At 61.3% G+C, this 16556-nt stretch overlaps 1 protein-coding gene across 3 annotated transcripts in view; it reads left to right on the top strand.

The window, feature by feature from the left end:
• TNS1 (tensin 1) overlaps nucleotides 1-16556 on the top strand; it is a 67173-nt gene that overhangs the window by 24713 nt on the left and 25904 nt on the right. For 2 of the 3 annotated variants that reach the window (XM_074145268.1, XM_074145269.1), the window contains 13 exons: nucleotides 317-366; nucleotides 700-871; nucleotides 1227-1277; nucleotides 1803-1925; nucleotides 2234-2298; nucleotides 2420-2503; nucleotides 2615-2727; nucleotides 3313-3373; nucleotides 4616-4691; nucleotides 4831-4960; nucleotides 5267-5332; nucleotides 5880-6041; nucleotides 14847-16544. In XM_074145268.1, coding sequence (XP_074001369.1) covers nucleotides 317-366; nucleotides 700-871; nucleotides 1227-1277; nucleotides 1803-1925; nucleotides 2234-2298; nucleotides 2420-2503; nucleotides 2615-2727; nucleotides 3313-3373; nucleotides 4616-4691; nucleotides 4831-4960; nucleotides 5267-5332; nucleotides 5880-6041; nucleotides 14847-16544 — 2851 coding nt within the window. The remainder of the gene's footprint in view (nucleotides 1-316; nucleotides 367-699; nucleotides 872-1226; nucleotides 1278-1802; nucleotides 1926-2233; nucleotides 2299-2419; nucleotides 2504-2614; nucleotides 2728-3312; nucleotides 3374-4615; nucleotides 4692-4830; nucleotides 4961-5266; nucleotides 5333-5879; nucleotides 6042-14846; nucleotides 16545-16556) is intronic. The other variant, XM_074145270.1, reaches the window with a different exon arrangement.

The raw sequence follows: 16556 nt of genomic DNA, 5'->3' as shown, positions 1-16556 counted from the left end.
CCCACAGTGTCCTCCTCAAAGGTCCTCTGGGAGCCTGTGCGATGCACTCATGGTGGCTGGTCCCAGCTGTGCTGGGGTTGCGAGAGCTGGGCTTTGCTCGTGGCTGTGGTGGGGGGACGATAGTGGTGTTGGGGTGTTTGGTGCCACCAGGATGCTCAGTGGGTGGGATTTGGAGAGAGCATTATTTTGGGGGTGTTACAGCACAGCATGGTGGGGGTGGGATGCTCTGGAAGCATCAACACACCTGGCTCTAGCAGGACCCCTGTACTGGCTATGGGTCATGGCAGTAACTCCCTTTTCCTCTCTGGTTCTTTAGGATGCCACAAAATCCCCCAGGAGCGGGCAGTCACGCCGCAAAACGTCCAGGTAGATGCCTCAGTCTCCCCTTCTGGTGACCATCTTTGCCCTGCCTGAACCTTCCCCCGCCCTGCCAACACTTTGCTTTTCCAGATGTGCTACAGCTGGGAGGTGCTCCACATGGAGAATACACAGGGGTTATCACCCACCATCCCCAGCTTGGGGTTCCTAAGAGACCCCAACAGGGCTGGGAGCAGGGGAGAGGCTGTGGGCAGCCTTACTGCTGCATCCCTACGTGTCCCAGCCTGTCTCGCTTAACCCCAGGGGCCATGCAGGGTGGGGAAGGGTCACTGCATCCCTTCCCCACACCATGTCCTGATGGTGGTCCCCTCCCTTGCCCAGGAGCATGAGCCTGACCGCAGCCACGGAGAGCAGCTGCGAGCTGGACCTGGTGTACATCACGGAGCGGATCATCGCTGTCTCCTACCCCAGCACGGCTGAGGAGCAGAGCTTCTGCAGCAATCTCCGCGAGGTGGCCCACATGCTGAAGTCCAAGCATGGGGAAAACTACGTGGTGAGGGACACAGCTGGGTCCCCTCCAGGCTGGGGTGCTCAGGTCCTGGGGTTGGGGTGCTGAAGGGGATGGGTCGTGTATCCTTGTCTTCGGCTGCTCTTGACTCAGGTGAGAGGGGTCTTTGCACCAAGGCAGATTGATTTTTTTCTTTCCTTGAAGCTTTCCAGTCACTTTTAGAGCCCTTGGGAGTTTTTGGCCATTGAGTTGCCCCGTGGCAAGGTGTTTCTTGGGTTAATGTGTTTGGGGAAGCCTCCCATGGGGGTATTTGGGGAAGGCTTTGAGGTGAAGGAAAAGGTGGGGGGTGGCAGCGAGGGAGGATGGTGTCCCCTCACTCTGTCTTTCCTCTTCCCTGAAGCTTTTCAACCTCTCTGAGCGGAGACACGACATCAGCAAACTTCACCCCAAGGTGGGTCACAGCTGTGGGGAGCAGAGGGGCTTGGGGCAGGGCTGTCTGCAGGACCAGCCCCCCACTGCAAGCTGTTTGAGGGAGGAACAGCCACCCTTTCTATCCCACCCAGCTGGTGGAGGAGCAGAGGGGGAAAAGCACTGGGATTTCCCAATGAGTTTGTGGGGTCTTAGCTTAACTGCCCCTCGCCATTCCCCCTGTACGCAGCCCAAACCTGGCTGTTGGGGCCTCTTGGAGACCTTCCTAAGGCATAATCCCCATCCCCGTGAACATGGGGGAGCCCTGGGCAGCTTAGCTGAGGGACCCAGAGCGGGGCTGAGATCTGGGATTCCAGTGGCCCTCTAGAGCGGGGGTCTAGGCAATGAGGTGCAGGGCTGGGGGAGAGGCTAGGAGGGGTATATCAGGGCAAGGTGGTGGTGCCCTCCCTGGGTACGTGCCCTGGGCTTTGCACGCTGGCAGGCTGGGGACTGTGGAGGGGACAGAGCCCGGTGTGGATGTGACCCCTGGCTGTGTGTCCTCCTCCAGGTGCTGGATTTTGGGTGGCCTGACCTGCACACCCCGGCGCTGGAGAAGATCTGCAGCATTTGCAAAGCCATGGATACGTGGCTCAACGCAACGACACACAACGTGGTGGTGCTTCACAACAAGGTTGGCCAGACCCTGTCCCTGGGACGCACAGTCATGGGCAGCCAAGGCTGGGGGGGGTGGTTCAGACAGGAGTGGGCAGTCTCAGAGACTGAGACACACAGGGAACATGGTGGTTTGTGGCCTGGGCTGTGCGTAGGTGTCAGCATGTGTGTGTAGGTCGGTGTGCGTCTGTAAGGGCTGGGGTGTGCATGTGGGTCGGTGCATGTGTATAGGGACTGGTGTGTGCCTGCCCATGTGCGAGACGGCTGTGCCTGGATGCTCGCAGGCACCATCGGCCCCATGACACCCCTTTTGCTGTGTGTCCGCAGGGGAACCGCGGCCGGCTGGGGGTGGTGGTGGCTGCCTACATGCACTACAGCAACATCTCGGCCAGGTGAGAAGGACACACGGTCCCGGGGTGGCCCTGGACGCCACTGCTGACCTCCATCCTGGCAGTACTGGGGTGCTGGTGCCTTTGCTTTCCTTCAACCTCATCTATCCCTTTGTCCCCACAGCGCTGACCAGGCTCTGGATAGGTTTGCCATGAAGCGCTTCTATGAGGACAAGATAGTGCCAGTGGGGCAGCCATCCCAGAAAAGGTGGGTCCCGGTGTGTGTTTTGCCCCTGTGGCCAGGGTGGTTGGGTACGGAGAGGCCACCGGGGGTGCTCCACTGTGGGTTCTGCCCCTGACCTGCCTGTCCCCCCTCTAGGTACATCCATTACTTCAGCGGGCTCCTGTCTGGTAGCATCAAGATGAACAACAAGCCCCTCTTCCTCCACCATGTCATCATGCACGGCATCCCCAACTTTGAGTCAAAAGGCGGTAGGTGCCCCCACGCTTCCCCCCAGTCCAGCCCCCACGCACACACCACCACCCCACACTGTCTGGTGGGCTTGCTCTCCATGGGTGATATTTTCCACAATTTCCTTGGCAATTTGAATTTCCCTTTCACTCTCAGGGACTGTTTACTCTTACCAGCAGGATTCTACCCTTTTCCTGCAGAGATGCCCCTGGGGGGTGCCCCCTGCCATGTGCTGGGCACTAACTGGAGATTGGGGTTGGGGTTTGGGATGCAATACCAGTCTGATGCTGGTACACAGAAGGAGTCCCTCACTCAGAGACCATCACCCCACCTTCATCCCCAGACCAGTGCTTTGCCCCAGGTCCTATAGGACCCACACTAGGCTATAGCGGCTTTTCCCCTTTCCCAGCCCATCTGGAGCATCCCTTTCTGCCCATCCCAGATGTTGCCCATGGCCAGTGCGGGCTGTCTGGGGCGGGGAGCGGCTGTTTGCCTTGGCTCCCTCCCTGTTTGGATTTCTCCCCTGTGAGTAATCCCTGCCCCGGCCCCTCCGCCCTGCCGGCTAACAGCAGCGCGCCTTCTCTCCCCGCCTTGATGTCTTCCAGGTTGTCGGCCCTTCCTGAAAATCTACCAGGCCATGCAGCCCGTCTACACCTCGGGAATCTAGTAACTATCTCCTCACCGTGGGGCTGGGGGTTTCCCTCCTCCCCAGCATGGGGGGCTTGGCAAGTTGCGGGGGGAGATGGAGAGGGTCAGGGTCACATCCCTGGCAGTCCTGGTGCCCTGTGCTTAGTCTGTTTGTGGTCCAGGGAACCAAAAAAAGGGAATTCCTTTTCCTTGGAGGCGGAAACCGGCTATATTGGGCCATAATGGGCCCCTCTGCTGGGGGGGCTGTAGTGTCTCTGTGTATCAGCAGAGGGAGCCCGGGGCTGTGCAGAGCCTGGGGCTGGGTGTCCCCAGAGGGAGTGGGACAGGGATGGGGACACCTCGCCCCCCCTGAGGGATGGAGGCATTTCTCCTCTCCCTGCCCAAGGAGCTGCTCTTCCTGTCCAGAGTCATCCTAAAAGCCCTCTTCCTCTCCCCAGAAAAGAGTTTCCCCCCATTTTAACCTCCCCACGATTTACCCTGACACTATTTTTCTGACGCTGCTCCCAGAGCAGGAGCTGGCAAAGGCAAAGCAGGAGCTGATTTCTCCAGCTGCCCTGATGCTCTGCCGGGGCCACATCCGAGCCTGGGACCCCCGGCTCCTGCCTCCCCTGGAGGGAGCAGAGCCCCTCCCCTCAGAAGTATTCCCAGCTCACCCCCCTGAACCAGAATCTCCCCTCCCCGCAGCCAGGCGTCCCCGTTAGCCGAGATTTACTGCCATCCCAGCCTTGCCTTTCAGCTTTTAATAGACTGTTTATGGGATGCTGGTAATAAACTCCAGGTTTATCTTCCCTGTGAAATCCAACTCCCTTCTTCCCTCATCTCCCACTGCTGACGCCACCGCCCGGAGGCAGCCCCCCGGCTTCCCAGGGGAGGGCCTCTGGCAGGGAAACTGAGGCAGGGAGGAGGGCCTTCCCTGAGAGGTCTCCCTCTGTGCACCGTGCTCCGCTTGACCCAGAGGAGCAGGATGGGCAGTGCGATAGCCCAGCCCCAGCGCTCAGGCCCCAGTCAAACCTTCCCACTCAGGATTTTTAGCATCCTCATTGAGCTGTGCTTCAGTTTCCCCCTCCTGTCTGCCTCCCCTGGGAATGGGTGCCCTTCGGGGTGGGGGAAGGGACCCTTCTCTGTCACCTGGAGGGCCAGCTCTGTGCTTTGCACCTTTCCTGGCTGGGTTTGGGTGGAAGGGGCTGGTGGAGGCAGTGCTGGGACCTCTGGGGAGGCTCTGCACCACAGCTCATGTCCTCCTGCTGTCCCTCTCTGCAGTAACGTGCAAGGAGACAGCCAGACGGGCATCTGCATCACCATTGAGCCTGGCTTGCTCCTCAAGGGCGATATCTTGGTAAGGAGCCTTGGCTCAGCCCTCTGTGCAGGGAGCAGCTGGGGGATCGGTGGTCCTCGTGCCTTGGGACCCCCCCCACTTCCCCCTTGCCCAGCCCTGGGGGCTCATCCTGATGGTCAGTTCCCACTCCCCTCCGCAGCTGAAGTGTTACCACAAGAAGTTTCGCAGCCCAACCCGCGACGTGATTTTCCGCGTGCAGTTCCACACATGTGCTGTGCATGACCTCGACGTTGTCTTTGGCAAGGAGGACCTGGATGAGGCCTTCAGAGGTAACTGTCTCAGCACCTCCCCACCCAAACTCCCTCCTTCTCCCATCCCTCTGATGCTGCTCCCATTGCTGGGATGTTGGGGACCCACCCCAAATCCACCCCTGATGAAGCAGGGCACCCCTGGGAGCCTAGCACACCCATGGGAGCTGAGACGTGCTGCCCCATGCCGGGATATCCCTTACCAGCTTCCTTCTTGCACTGGCCGGGGTGGGTGGCCTGTGCTCCGGGCATGTTTGGGGTGGGCACCCAGGTGCTGTTGGAGAGATGGATAGAGATGGTCCCTTTGCTCTGCTCTCTCCCTGCCAGATGACCGTTTCCCCGAGTATGGGAAGGTGGAGTTCGTGTTCTCCTACGGTCCCGAGAAGATCCAAGGTACGGCTGGCTCGCCACTGTGGGGATTTGGAGCTGGGTGCTGGCTCCTTTCCTGCTCCTCAGCTTTATCCCCTGCTGCCTCCCTTGTGACTTCCCCCTGCCCTGTTTGCAGTCCCTTTGTCACCAGGGTGGGATGAGGGGTCCAGGCAGTGATGCTGACCTAGGAGCACCCATGGGTGCCCTATTGCCCTCGTTCTTTTCTCCAGGAGGTGACTTTCTGCAGCACTTGCTGGCCCAGGAGAGGTGAGGGAGGTGCTTGGGAATGGAGGACCCTCCAACCAAAGTCTACACTCTCTGTCAGTCCATCTGCCTGTCTCTAGGCAATCCCAAAAGCCCCAGCCAGCCTTGTACACCTTATTTGAGCATCTTGATGTACCTCCCATGCTTATCCATCCTTCTTGGTGCCCCCATGTCTATGTGACTCTCCTGCCTTGTCCTACGTCTCCTGCCCTTTTTCTCTTGCCTGCACCTTCTTTCCATCTCCTCCCTCCATCCCACCTGTGCTGGCTCCATTGTCACCCTGACTGACTGTCCCACTTCTTCCCAGGCATGGAGCACCTGGAGAATGGCCCCAGTGTCTCCGTGGACTACAACACATCCGACCCGCTCATCCGGTGGGATTCCTATGAGAACTTCAACATCCAGCGTGAGGACAGTACAGAGGGTGCCTGGGCTGAGCCACCCCTGCCTGGCAAGCACATGGAGAAAGGTTAGGGCTCACAGGGCGATCGGTGGCCAAAGTGTCTCTGTGGGAATTCCCATCACCCTGGGGAGGAGGACACCAGTGGGCAGCAGAGCTGTGGGCAGGCAGCAGCTTCTGGAGGAGTGTGACCACGGGATGAGAGAGGAAGATCTTGTGGACTTTCCCTCCTGCTGCAATGCCAGAGAGCTCAGGCTCTTCTTTGGCACTTTTGCTCTCAAAGCCCTGTTTGCACAAGCAGGGTCCAGCCCTGGTTCATGCCCCAGAGCTTTGGGATACCCACACCCCAAGTCTTTCAGGAACAGAACCTAATGGGGGGACCATTAGGTCTCCCAGCTCCTTGCTCGTGGCACAAGAGTGGCAGAATATAGCTGTGCCTCAGTTTCCCCTGGGGGATTGGAAGACCTCACTGGCCCTGGAGGGTCTTCACCATGGCTTGGAGCTGGGAACAGCCCCTTGAGAACCTTCCTGGATGTGCTGCGTCATCTGCCTTTGCCTGCCTGGCAGGAACAGGCAGGACTTGTATGTCAGAGGGTGGTGGGCCCCCGTCCCAGCAGCGAAGCCACCTGTGGCTGAGCAGATGCCTGAGCTTTCCTGGCTTGGTCTGGACAGGCGTCCCTGTAGCAGGGACAGCTGGGGTTCCTGGTGTCCCTGAAGGTCACTGGCTACTCTGAGTGGGAGCTGTGGGTGTCCGGGCTCGCTGGGGAGGGTGGAGATGCTGGGTGCTCAGAGTGGGTGAAGGGGTCCCTGCCTGCGGTGGGGGACGTGGGGCCAGAGCTGGGGTAGCTGCACAGAGCTGGCATGGGCACCTGCCTTGGCACGGGGCAGTAAACAGGCAACTCGTGACACGCGGACTCAGCTATGCTGCGGGGGGAGCTGGGGGCTGTGGGTCTGGCTCTGAGGGGAGGGAATGCTTGTCCCCACCGTGAGCTCAGACCACGGCTCTGCCCCTGCCCCGAGCTGGCAGGACTGGCTGGCAGCCCCCTCCTGCCTTCAGAGACCCGAATGCCTCAGTGCCTGTGTGTTCCCCTCTGGCCCCTGGGGCAGAGCCACAGTCCTCCCACCCCCTCGCAGGGCTGCAGAGGTACCCCAGGGCTCCTCTTTGATCCCTCCTGGGGGTTTCAGTGGCTGTTGGGGCTGTGGAGGTCCCTCCGTGCTCTGGCCAGGCTGTCTTCCTCGCAGGGAGGGTGGCGATGGGAAACAAGGGCACCTTGGATTTGCAAACAATGCACACGCTTGGGGATGAGCTGGGACGAAGCTGCAGGCAGGAGGCTGCCCTCTGACCTGTGCCAGCACAGGCAGCTGCTAGACAGCCCATCTATGGGGGATCTCCCCCCGGCCACCCCATGGGGCACCTTGAGCAGCAGCGAGGAGAGCCAGTGTGGGCTCAGGGAGATTCCATCTTCCTCCCTCTCTGTCGTCACTCTTCCTCTTCTCCAGCCTGTCCTGGGCTGGGATGGGGACCCCGGTGCCCGGCTGTGCAAGGGGGGTCCCTGTTTATGGTTGTTCTCGCCTTATTTGGTCAGGGAATTGCACGCCACATTTTTGGCACCACCAGGCGCGAGCGAGCAGCGTCCGGGGGTGGAGGAGGGTGAGGCTGGCACGGGACCTGCGCCGGGGTGGGATCAGCCGCTGCTCCTCGTCCCTGCCACTGCCCGTCCCCGCTGCTTGGCGAAGGCACCCCGCAGACCGGTGCCGCAGCCCGGGCCGACGGGATCGGGATCGCCTGCCAAACGGTGGGTCCCCCCTGCGCCGCGTCTCTTGTCAGCCGCAGCTGCTCTTGGTGGGGGTAGATGCCCTTTCTCCAGCGGCTTTGGCTCAGTGTGGGACACCCATATGGGCCAGGGGGGTGTCTGACAGGGTGGGGGTGACCCTGTGCGACTCCAAAGCTGGAGGGGGCAGGTGAATGTTTGGGGGTGGTGCCTATCCTAATGTTACCTTCGTCTCCGCTGTGCTTATCTGCGGGGACTTGGGGAAGGGGAAACTGAGTCGCAGCAGGGTCGACAGCTGACGAAGCTTGCCCAGGGCGGGGGCATGAGAGGGGGGATCTGAACGCCCACATCTTGCTCTCTGGCCCAGGGGACCCAGCTGGGTCCAGCAGCCGGGGACTGCTCTGCAAACCGCCCCACAGCACAGGCTGGCCCCGTCGGTGAGCTCACGCTCCTGCCTTACCCAGGCAGGGTTCCTGCTGCCCACTGGAGTCGGTCTGCCCCGTGGTCCTTAGTGAGAGCAGGGTGCGCTGGGATACCTCTGCGGACCCATCCTGCTGCCCATCATCCATCCCTGTGTGGCACAGGGGAGGTGAGTGGTGTCCCCAAGCGGCTCACGGCTTTGCCTGCCATCGTTCCTCATTCTCGAAGGGGCTTTGGGGTCAGTGCCGGCTGCGTGTTGGGTTCCCACTGCGGTCCCCATAGCCATCAGTTGGCTGAGAGAGTGTTTGGAGGCTGAATGGTGGTGATGGGGTGCTTCTTCCCCTGGTTGATTTGGGGGTTCAGATGTCCCCTATCCTGGGTGGATGAAGGTTGCCTTGCCAGCACTGTGATGCCTCTCCTTGGGGGCCAGGCTGGCTCCAGGGAGGCAGGAGGAGACCTGCAGCTGGATGTGGCACTGCTAGGTTTGCAGCTGGTTGGAGGATTGCCACAGAGAAATTTTTGGGTTATCGCAGAGGCAGGTGGGCAAAGCTGGACGGGAAGCATCTATGGCCTGGTTTGTTTTTGCTGAGAAAATCAACACTGATGGAGAACAGGGTGCTGGGGCTGGCACAGAGCTGGTGGAGGGCTTGTCCCCAGGGTCTGCATATGTTACTGTAGTGGGGGAACACAGGGCTCTGCCATCCTGGTGTGGTGCAAGATAATGCAAAAGGGCTGTGTATGCCCTTCCCCTGACCCAGCAGCTCCCTGTACCGGCTGTCCCTTCTTCCGGCTGGTCCTGCTGCACCCAATGTCCGGTCCCCCTCCCTTACTTCTACCACTGTACCTTCCCTGTCCCCACCTCAGGCCGGTCCTGCCCACCCCTACTTTTTGCCGGGGCTGGAAGGGGGATGGCCGGGGCCTGGCCAAATCCAACATCTGCGGGAGACTTGCTAAATCCCCACCTGAGTCATGGTTCTGGCGCGGGGCTCCCCTGCAGCTCAGCCTCATGCACAGGGCAGGGCTGGCCGGGGTGGGGAGCAGGATGAGCATCTCACCTCTCCAGGGATGGGAGGTCATGGTAGAGCCTGAGCCCCAGCATGGCAAAAGTCGGGGGGTCCCAGAGCCCCCCAAACTGAGCTGAATGCCGGTCCTGCACCTTTCCATGGGGCAGCATGCCACTAGATGGGGTCGCTGTCAGCTGTTTGTCACCTAGCATTCAGGGTCCCCCAGGAGGGTGGGCATCTCGTGGGGAAACACCTACCCTAGTGGGGCAGAATCCTGCCCCACGTATCTGGGGCTGAGGCTGCCCAGCCAGGGCATGCAGAGGAGAGTGAGCCAGGCAGTGCGGAGGCGGAGAGCCAAATGGGCCAGGCCGGAGCTGTTAAAGCCATCGCCGGAGCTGCCGGCGGGCTCCTGCTCTCCCCCCGCGGCTGGATCTGTCCCCTGGCCGGGCTTGGCGGGGAGGGGAGCCGCTGGCTCTCCTCTCGCCTTCGCCAGCTGACTAAAGCCCAAGGAATCCGCTTCCCCCTCCCCATCCCGCCCCTCTCCGCCCCTCTCTGCTCCGGCCACCGCAAGGTAAGGGCTCGGCGGAGCGGGTGTTTTGGGGGCAGCAGGGATCCGGCTGGGCTGGATGGGAATCCACGGGGAGTGTCTCCCCCTTGCTTCTGGTTATTCCCTGTGGGAGAAATGCTGGAGTATCCACGGGCTTGGCTAGACATTTCGGCTAGCGTGTGACTGCTCGCAGGGCAGGGTCTGTCCTCTGACCTGGTATTTGGGGTTGTTGTACGGGAGGGTGATGGGGTTCGGTCCCTCTGGGACTGGGAACCAGGCATGGCTGGGATGCAGGGAGAGAGGGCCAGGCTGGTGGAAGCTCAGCCTCTTCCCCTTTTAAACGATCCTTGAAGTCAAAACCTGCTGGACCGTGTATGCGTATGGACAGGGCTGTCCCTGGGCAGCCAGGCAGGAGCAGGTAGCCCTCGACCTGCCCTCCTGCAGCCTGCCTGCAGCTGCACAACTGGGGCAAAAAATGAAAAGGCAGAGAAGCAAGCAAAACTCTGAGGTTTTGGGAGGATGTTGACTAGGCGTGTGCCACTATTTGGGAGCAAATGGGGCTGTGAGTCAGGGGGCCGGCTGGAAACGCTGCTCTCATCCCCTGCCATCATCCACGGGGGTGTGGGAAACGCACGATTTGGGGGATTAGAGTGGGGAATTGCTGAGTATGTTGGATCAGTCGAGGAGTGGAGGCTTGAGCATGGGTTCAAGGAGGGGTCTGGACATGGGGTGGGCTCGCCATCACCTGGACCAGTGAATTGTCAGCACCATCCCAGTATGGACTTTGCCTGGGATGGAGCAGCGTGGTCACAGGGGGCTCCGGGATGGACAGGATCTGTGCTGTGTCTCTTGCCATGGGACAGTGCAGCATGTGCCATCCCAAAACCAGCACTGGCATGTCCATGTTGTGCTGCGGCACTGGCGGGGCAGAGAAAGGGGGTTGTGAAAACAGATTGGGTTTGTCAGAGAGCGCGGTCGGTGGCTTAGCCATGGCGGGTTTCCACTCCTCTTCAGCTGTGTATTTATTTAAGATGGAGAAACTCAAGTCTCCAGCAAGACATTTGGGTTTGCAGTCCCAGCTGGGTTACAGCATCATATGTGGCCTGAAGGGACATGCCCGCCCCACATGTGTCACTGTTTTTTGGGGACAGGTGTGATGCTTGTGTACACAGCAGCCAGGCAGGGCTGGGGGGTCTCCAACTGGGGGGGGGTGTCATCCAGCCGGGTGATGCTCAGCATCCAGTGTGGGGTGGGGGTAGGGGAACAGGCTGTCCAGCTGTCTGTCCGTTTTGCCTAGGAAATAGTTAATGCTGGGAAGCCCTGCCTGTGGAGGAAGTAGTTAATATTCATAGCTAGGAGCTGTCTGTCCTGCCGTCCTCCATCCCTGGCTCTCACCCTCCTCGCACCTCGCTGGGGTTAACCCTGGCTGGGGCTTAGCCTTGGGCGGCCCCCAGCCGCCTTCCCCCGCCGCCTCTCCCCTTCCCCTCCCGCTCATCCCTGTGTGGTCCGGGGCGGAGGGGAGCACAACCGCACCTCCTCGCCTCCAACCCATCTCCTGCCTCCGCCGCCTTCCTCTGCTCCATCCTCCCCTCCGGCACCCCGTGTCCTGGGGGTACCCCGTATCCATCTGAGCCCCTCTGGCACCCCGCTGCTGTCAGGGTGTCCCTCTCGGTGGCCCCACGGGACACGGCAATGGGGAGGGAATAGCTCCTTCGGCGAGAGGGAAAGCAAAGCCAAAGGGACAAACGCCAACCAAAGCCAGCCCCGGGCTGTCGGCTCCTGTCCTGGACGGACACACGGAGCCGGCTGCGGACACCGCTCGAGCTGCCACCACGCCAGGTGCCCCTGGAAGGCTCTGGTGCTGGAAGGAGCGAAGGAAAGGGATTTTGCCATCCGCTCCTTCTCTTCGCCTGGGATCTTTTCTTCCCCGTCCCCTTTGGTAAGTCCTGACTTTGCTTTTCTTTGAGCCGGATGGGATGGGGGAAAGGGCTGGGAGTGGGTGGGAAATTCATGGCCATGGATACCCATGGCTCAGGGGCTGAGGTTACTTCTTGCCATCATATCTGGGCACAGGATGAAAACAGAGCTGGAGGGGGCTGATCTCTTCCTCATGGGACTCAGCCTGTATCCCTCAGGCTGACCCTGGACCCTGGGATCTTCCTTGCTGGCTGATGCTCTGGCGATGTCTTGGGGCAAGAGCTCTGGCTGGTGGGGAGCGGAGGCAGCAGGTGGGTTGCTGCTGGGGGCAGGACCAGGGGAGACACTGGTGCCCCAGCCTTATCCTCTACACTGGTGCAGAGCCCCGACGAGGATTTGTGCCGGTGCATGATGCTGTGTGGTGGGCATGGGCGGGTGGCTGGGATGTGGGGATGTGAGCTGACCCTCCATCCCATTGCCACGCATGCCCTGGACCAGCTTTTCTCCTGGGCTGAGCTGCAGGGTGCTGGGGAGGGAGAGGGCAGAGTGTTGCCCTGGCTGGCAGCAGGCGTAGGACCAAGCCGGGCTCAGCGCTTCCCCCAGCTGCCTCGATACAGCCGGAGCAGATAGAGCCGGAGCAGAGCTGCGTCTGGGGCTGAGCCCTGGGCAAACCCAACCCACGCTGGGTTGGCACAGCCTGCCAGGCTGGAGCTGCTCTGACCTTCAGGGACGAAATCTGACCTTGCTGGGAGCTGCAAACACTGTGCAAATGGGAACTTGGGAGCCTGCTGCTCTGGGGATGGCTGCTTCGGCTAAGGCAGCCTGTCCCATCTTTCCTTGCTCTTTTTTTGGAGATTTTATTCAACCTTTCAGGTCACAAGTGATGGGCAACCATATGAGCAATACCATGGCCCGGGAGGGGTCCTGGGAGTGGCAGGGAATAGCAGAATTTGGCTCTTGGCATCTGAGCCCAGAAAACACAGACCGGGTGGGCAGTCAGGTATGGGGCAGAGCAGCTGTGGGACAAGGGCCTGGCTGATGGTGGAGGTGTCATGGCCCCTTCCTTGCTTGGTACCCTGGTACCACTCTTGGGGTGAGGGCCACCAAACCCCTCATGTCCCTGCCTGGCCGGAGGGTCCTGGGAAGGTGGGATGGGGCACTCAGCGCTCTCTGGCTCTGCCATGAACTGTGCTCAGCCCACAGTCTAATTAAAGCCTTGCCCAGCTATTTTCTCCCTTGGCGCCACGTGCTTTCATTTATATTTATTTATTCCCTTTTCCTTTCTATTCCCCTGCCCTATTTATCCCAGCCCCCACAATGGCTCTTGCCCTGTTTCCCGGGACTGGCCAGCGCCCATCGCTGCCATCAGACAGAAGGGCTGGGCGACAGCCTGGCTCCAGGCAATGTCTCAGCCTCTCCGTGTTGATGCTGCCCCTGGACACGCTGCTTTTTCCTTTCTTCCTCCATGGGAAGGGATTCCCTCCCTCTCTCCCCCTTTTTCCCCATATGGGAGGTGTTGTGGAGTCAAATGCTGCTGGTTCCTGGCTACGCCGTCTGGATGAAGGAGCTCTGAGTCTCCAGGAGAAATCGTGGACCCCATCCTCATTCTTTCTTGCACTGAGTGCCCGGAGAGAACCTCGCTGCATGGTTCTGGGGCATCTTGAAGCCAAGGGGGGGGCTTTGGGGCTCCGCTGACTCCTTGGGATGCTGCCGGCAGGGATTTGGGAGTGGAAAATCAGTGTTGAGGAGGGGGCCCTGATTTGGTAGGACATGTGCTGGGGGTTATTGCCCCCCTCTGCTTTATGGCGAGGGGGATCAGTGGCACGGGAGCTCCTGGGGCACAGGCTGTGTGGCATGGGACTGGTTAAGCTGTCCCCGGCTCGGGGCTGGCTTTCGGAAGTGTTTTGCTCGCAGATAGGAGCGCTCTGATTTCACACTATCGCGTTAGGGCCGTCTTCCGTCCCTGAGTCAGCCGCCTGGCCCCCCGCCAGAGAAGAGTCATTTTTTCCTCCAAAAGAAAGTGTTTAACGCTGCTCGCGGGCCCTTCCAGGAAACCTCAGTGGGGAGCTGGAAAAACAGGAGTCTGCAGCCTGGCCAGTGCCTCGCACAATCCAGTGAGGGGGACACGGCTTGAGGGCCATCCCCATTGCTGTCTTGGTGGCCGGGGTCTCCCTGTGCCCCCAAAATTTGGCTGCCCTGTTTGGAAAGTTTCAAAGGGTGCCGCTGGTTGTGGTGGTGGGGGTGGTGGGAGCTGGGGGCGGGGGGGCAGGGAGCTGGGATGCAAGGTTGCTGGTGGTGATGCTGCTGTACCCCAGCTGCCCCCCAGCCTTTTGGGGCTGCAGAGCGGAGCTGGCTGCTTGCACTGGCCTTGAATCATGGGGTTGGGGTGCTCGGTTCCTCCCCAGGGAGGAGATGCTGCGTGTTCGGCATTGGGCAAAGGCGCTGCCTGTGCACAAGCTTTGGGGCAGCGTCTGACTGCGAGGAAAGGTCTGGGGCAGATCCACCCGGGATGAGAGAGGGAAGGGGAAGGGGAGAAAGGGTGGGAGCCTGTCTGTAGCCAGGGAAGAAAATGTCAAGGATGGGCAGCTGGCTGGATCCGTGCATCATCTGGGAGGAGAGTGGGTGGAGAGGGGGAAAGTGGGTCTGTGGTTCATCTGTCCTTCACCCGTGGGCTGATTACATCAATCCAGCTGGAGACATGCAGAGCTCCGAGGCCAGATCCTGACCGCCCCCACGTCCTCCTATGGCCCATGGTGCATCACCCCCACCCTCCCTGTTCGCCTCCTTGGTGCCATGTGGCCCTTTGGGTCTGGCTGAGCCCTACAGAGCAGTGGGGTGGCACTGAAGCATCGGCCGACTGTGTGGGCAGCCCTGGCCCTCACCAGCCATGGAAGGGAATTGCCAGGAATGATGCCTGGAGCTGGGGGGGATTTTGGTGGATCCAGCGGAGCAAGCGATGCTTGCAGGGCAGGGCACGACGGCGTGTAGAGTCAGGGGCCATGGGTGCATGGGGCTGGGGGGGGTGTCTGGCTCCGGTGTCTCTGCATGGTGGCGCCCATGGGATTGCGGAGGGTGCCGAGGAGACGGCGATGCTGGTCGTTAAGCATTCCGGCGGCACGGAAGAGATCGAAACCACCGGCTAATGGGACCCATTAGCTCTGTGCAGAGAGCCAGCAATTGATCTGGGGTCTCGTGTTCGTTTCTCCCCTTGCAGAGGTTGGGCACACTCAAGGGCCCCTGGACGGGAGCCTCTACGCTAAAGTGAAGAAGAAAGACTCCCTCCACGGCAGCACCGGCGCCGTCAACGCCGCCCGCCTCCCGCTCTCGGCAGCGCCCAACCACGTCGAGCACACGCTCTCCGTGAGCAGCGACTCGGGCAACTCCACCGCCTCCACCAAGACCGACCGGACCGATGAGCCGGGGGTGCCCGGGGTGCCCGGCGGCCAGGCGGTGCTGAGCCCCGAGGAGAAGCGGGAGCTGGATCGTCTGCTGGTGGGCTTCGGCTTGGAGAGCGCGCCACCCATGCACAATCACGTGCCCGGCCCCGTGCCGGCGCGCCTGCCTGCCATGCCAGGCCGCCACGTGGTGCCGGCTCAGGTGCACGTCAACGGGAACGCTGCGGCGCTGGTGGCCGAGCGGGAGACGGATATCTTGGATGATGAACTGCCCAACCAGGACGGGCACAGCGTGGGCAGCCTGGGCACGCTCTCCTCCTTGGACGGCACCACCACCGCCAGCGAGGCCGGCTACCAGGAGGCGCCCCGGGTGGGCAGCCTCTCCTCCCTGCCCAATGGCCCCTCAAGCTGCAACGGGGCCGAGAAGCTGCTGAAGGAGGGCCTGTACGATGGTGAGCCACTCTCCAACGGCGGCTACCCATACAACAACCAGAACACCATGATGGGCCACCACCTCCGCGACCCGCTGCCTTCCCTGCGGCCCTCGGCATCTGCTCAGGATCACCTGGCTGGCTACCCACAGCGCCCACCGGGCTCCCATGCCCCGGGCTGGCTCCAGCCCCAGCCGCTGCCCGGCTCCCAGCCTTACCTGTATGGCTATGACCCCCCCAGCGCCTACCGCTCCCGGTCCTTCCCGACGGTGGACACGGCCAAGTACGACACGACCCCGGTGCTGCCCCAGGCCCCAGCTCGCAGCACCAGCAGCCGGGAGGCTGTGCAGAGGGGCTTGAATTCCTGGCAGCAACAAGGAGGGAGCCGGCCGCCTTCCCGGCTACAGGATGGTGGCATGGAGAGCCACAGCCCCAGCGTCTCCAGCTGCAGCCCTCAGCCCAGCCCACTGCAGCCGGTGCCCCTACACAGCCACAGCATGCCCGAATTCCCCCGGGCGCCCTCCCGCCAGGAGATCGAGCAGTCCATAGAAGCGCTTGACGTCCTCATGCTGGACCTTGCACCCGCCATCCACAAGTCACAGAGCGTGCCCACCACCTCCCGCCAGGACAAGCCAGCAGAACCCCTGCACTCCTCCCTCTCAGCTCAGCCCATCGCCGGTCTCTATGCCCGGCCAGCTCCACAAGTGGCCCAGCCAGGGTCCTTTGGTACCTCCGTGAGCCCTGTCGTCTCCGAGCCTGGGGGCAAAGCCTATTCTCCCAGGGAGCTGGACTATGGGGTGCATGAGTACCGGGAAACCTATTCACCCTACAGCTATCAGCCGGCACCAGTGCCGGAGCCAAGGAGCTACAGCCATGCCCCAGCTGGAACACCGATGGGCATCCTCCCTCTCAGCACCTCCTACAGCCCTGTTGGGTCTCAGCAGCTCCTTGTGTCCTCCCCTCCTTCCCCCACCGTCCCACCACAAACCCAGATGCCCCCCAAGGGACCGGAGAGCTATGAAGACCTGTCGAGGTCGGCAGAAGAGCCCTTGAATCTGGAGGGCCTGGTGGCCCACAGGGTGGCAGGTAGGACACTTT

Source organism: Numenius arquata, chromosome 3 (genome assembly GCF_964106895.1).
Source record: "Numenius arquata chromosome 3, bNumArq3.hap1.1, whole genome shotgun sequence".
Taxonomy (NCBI): Eukaryota; Metazoa; Chordata; class Aves; order Charadriiformes; family Scolopacidae; genus Numenius; species Numenius arquata.
This window is presented reverse-complemented; position numbering and strand designations above follow the sequence as displayed.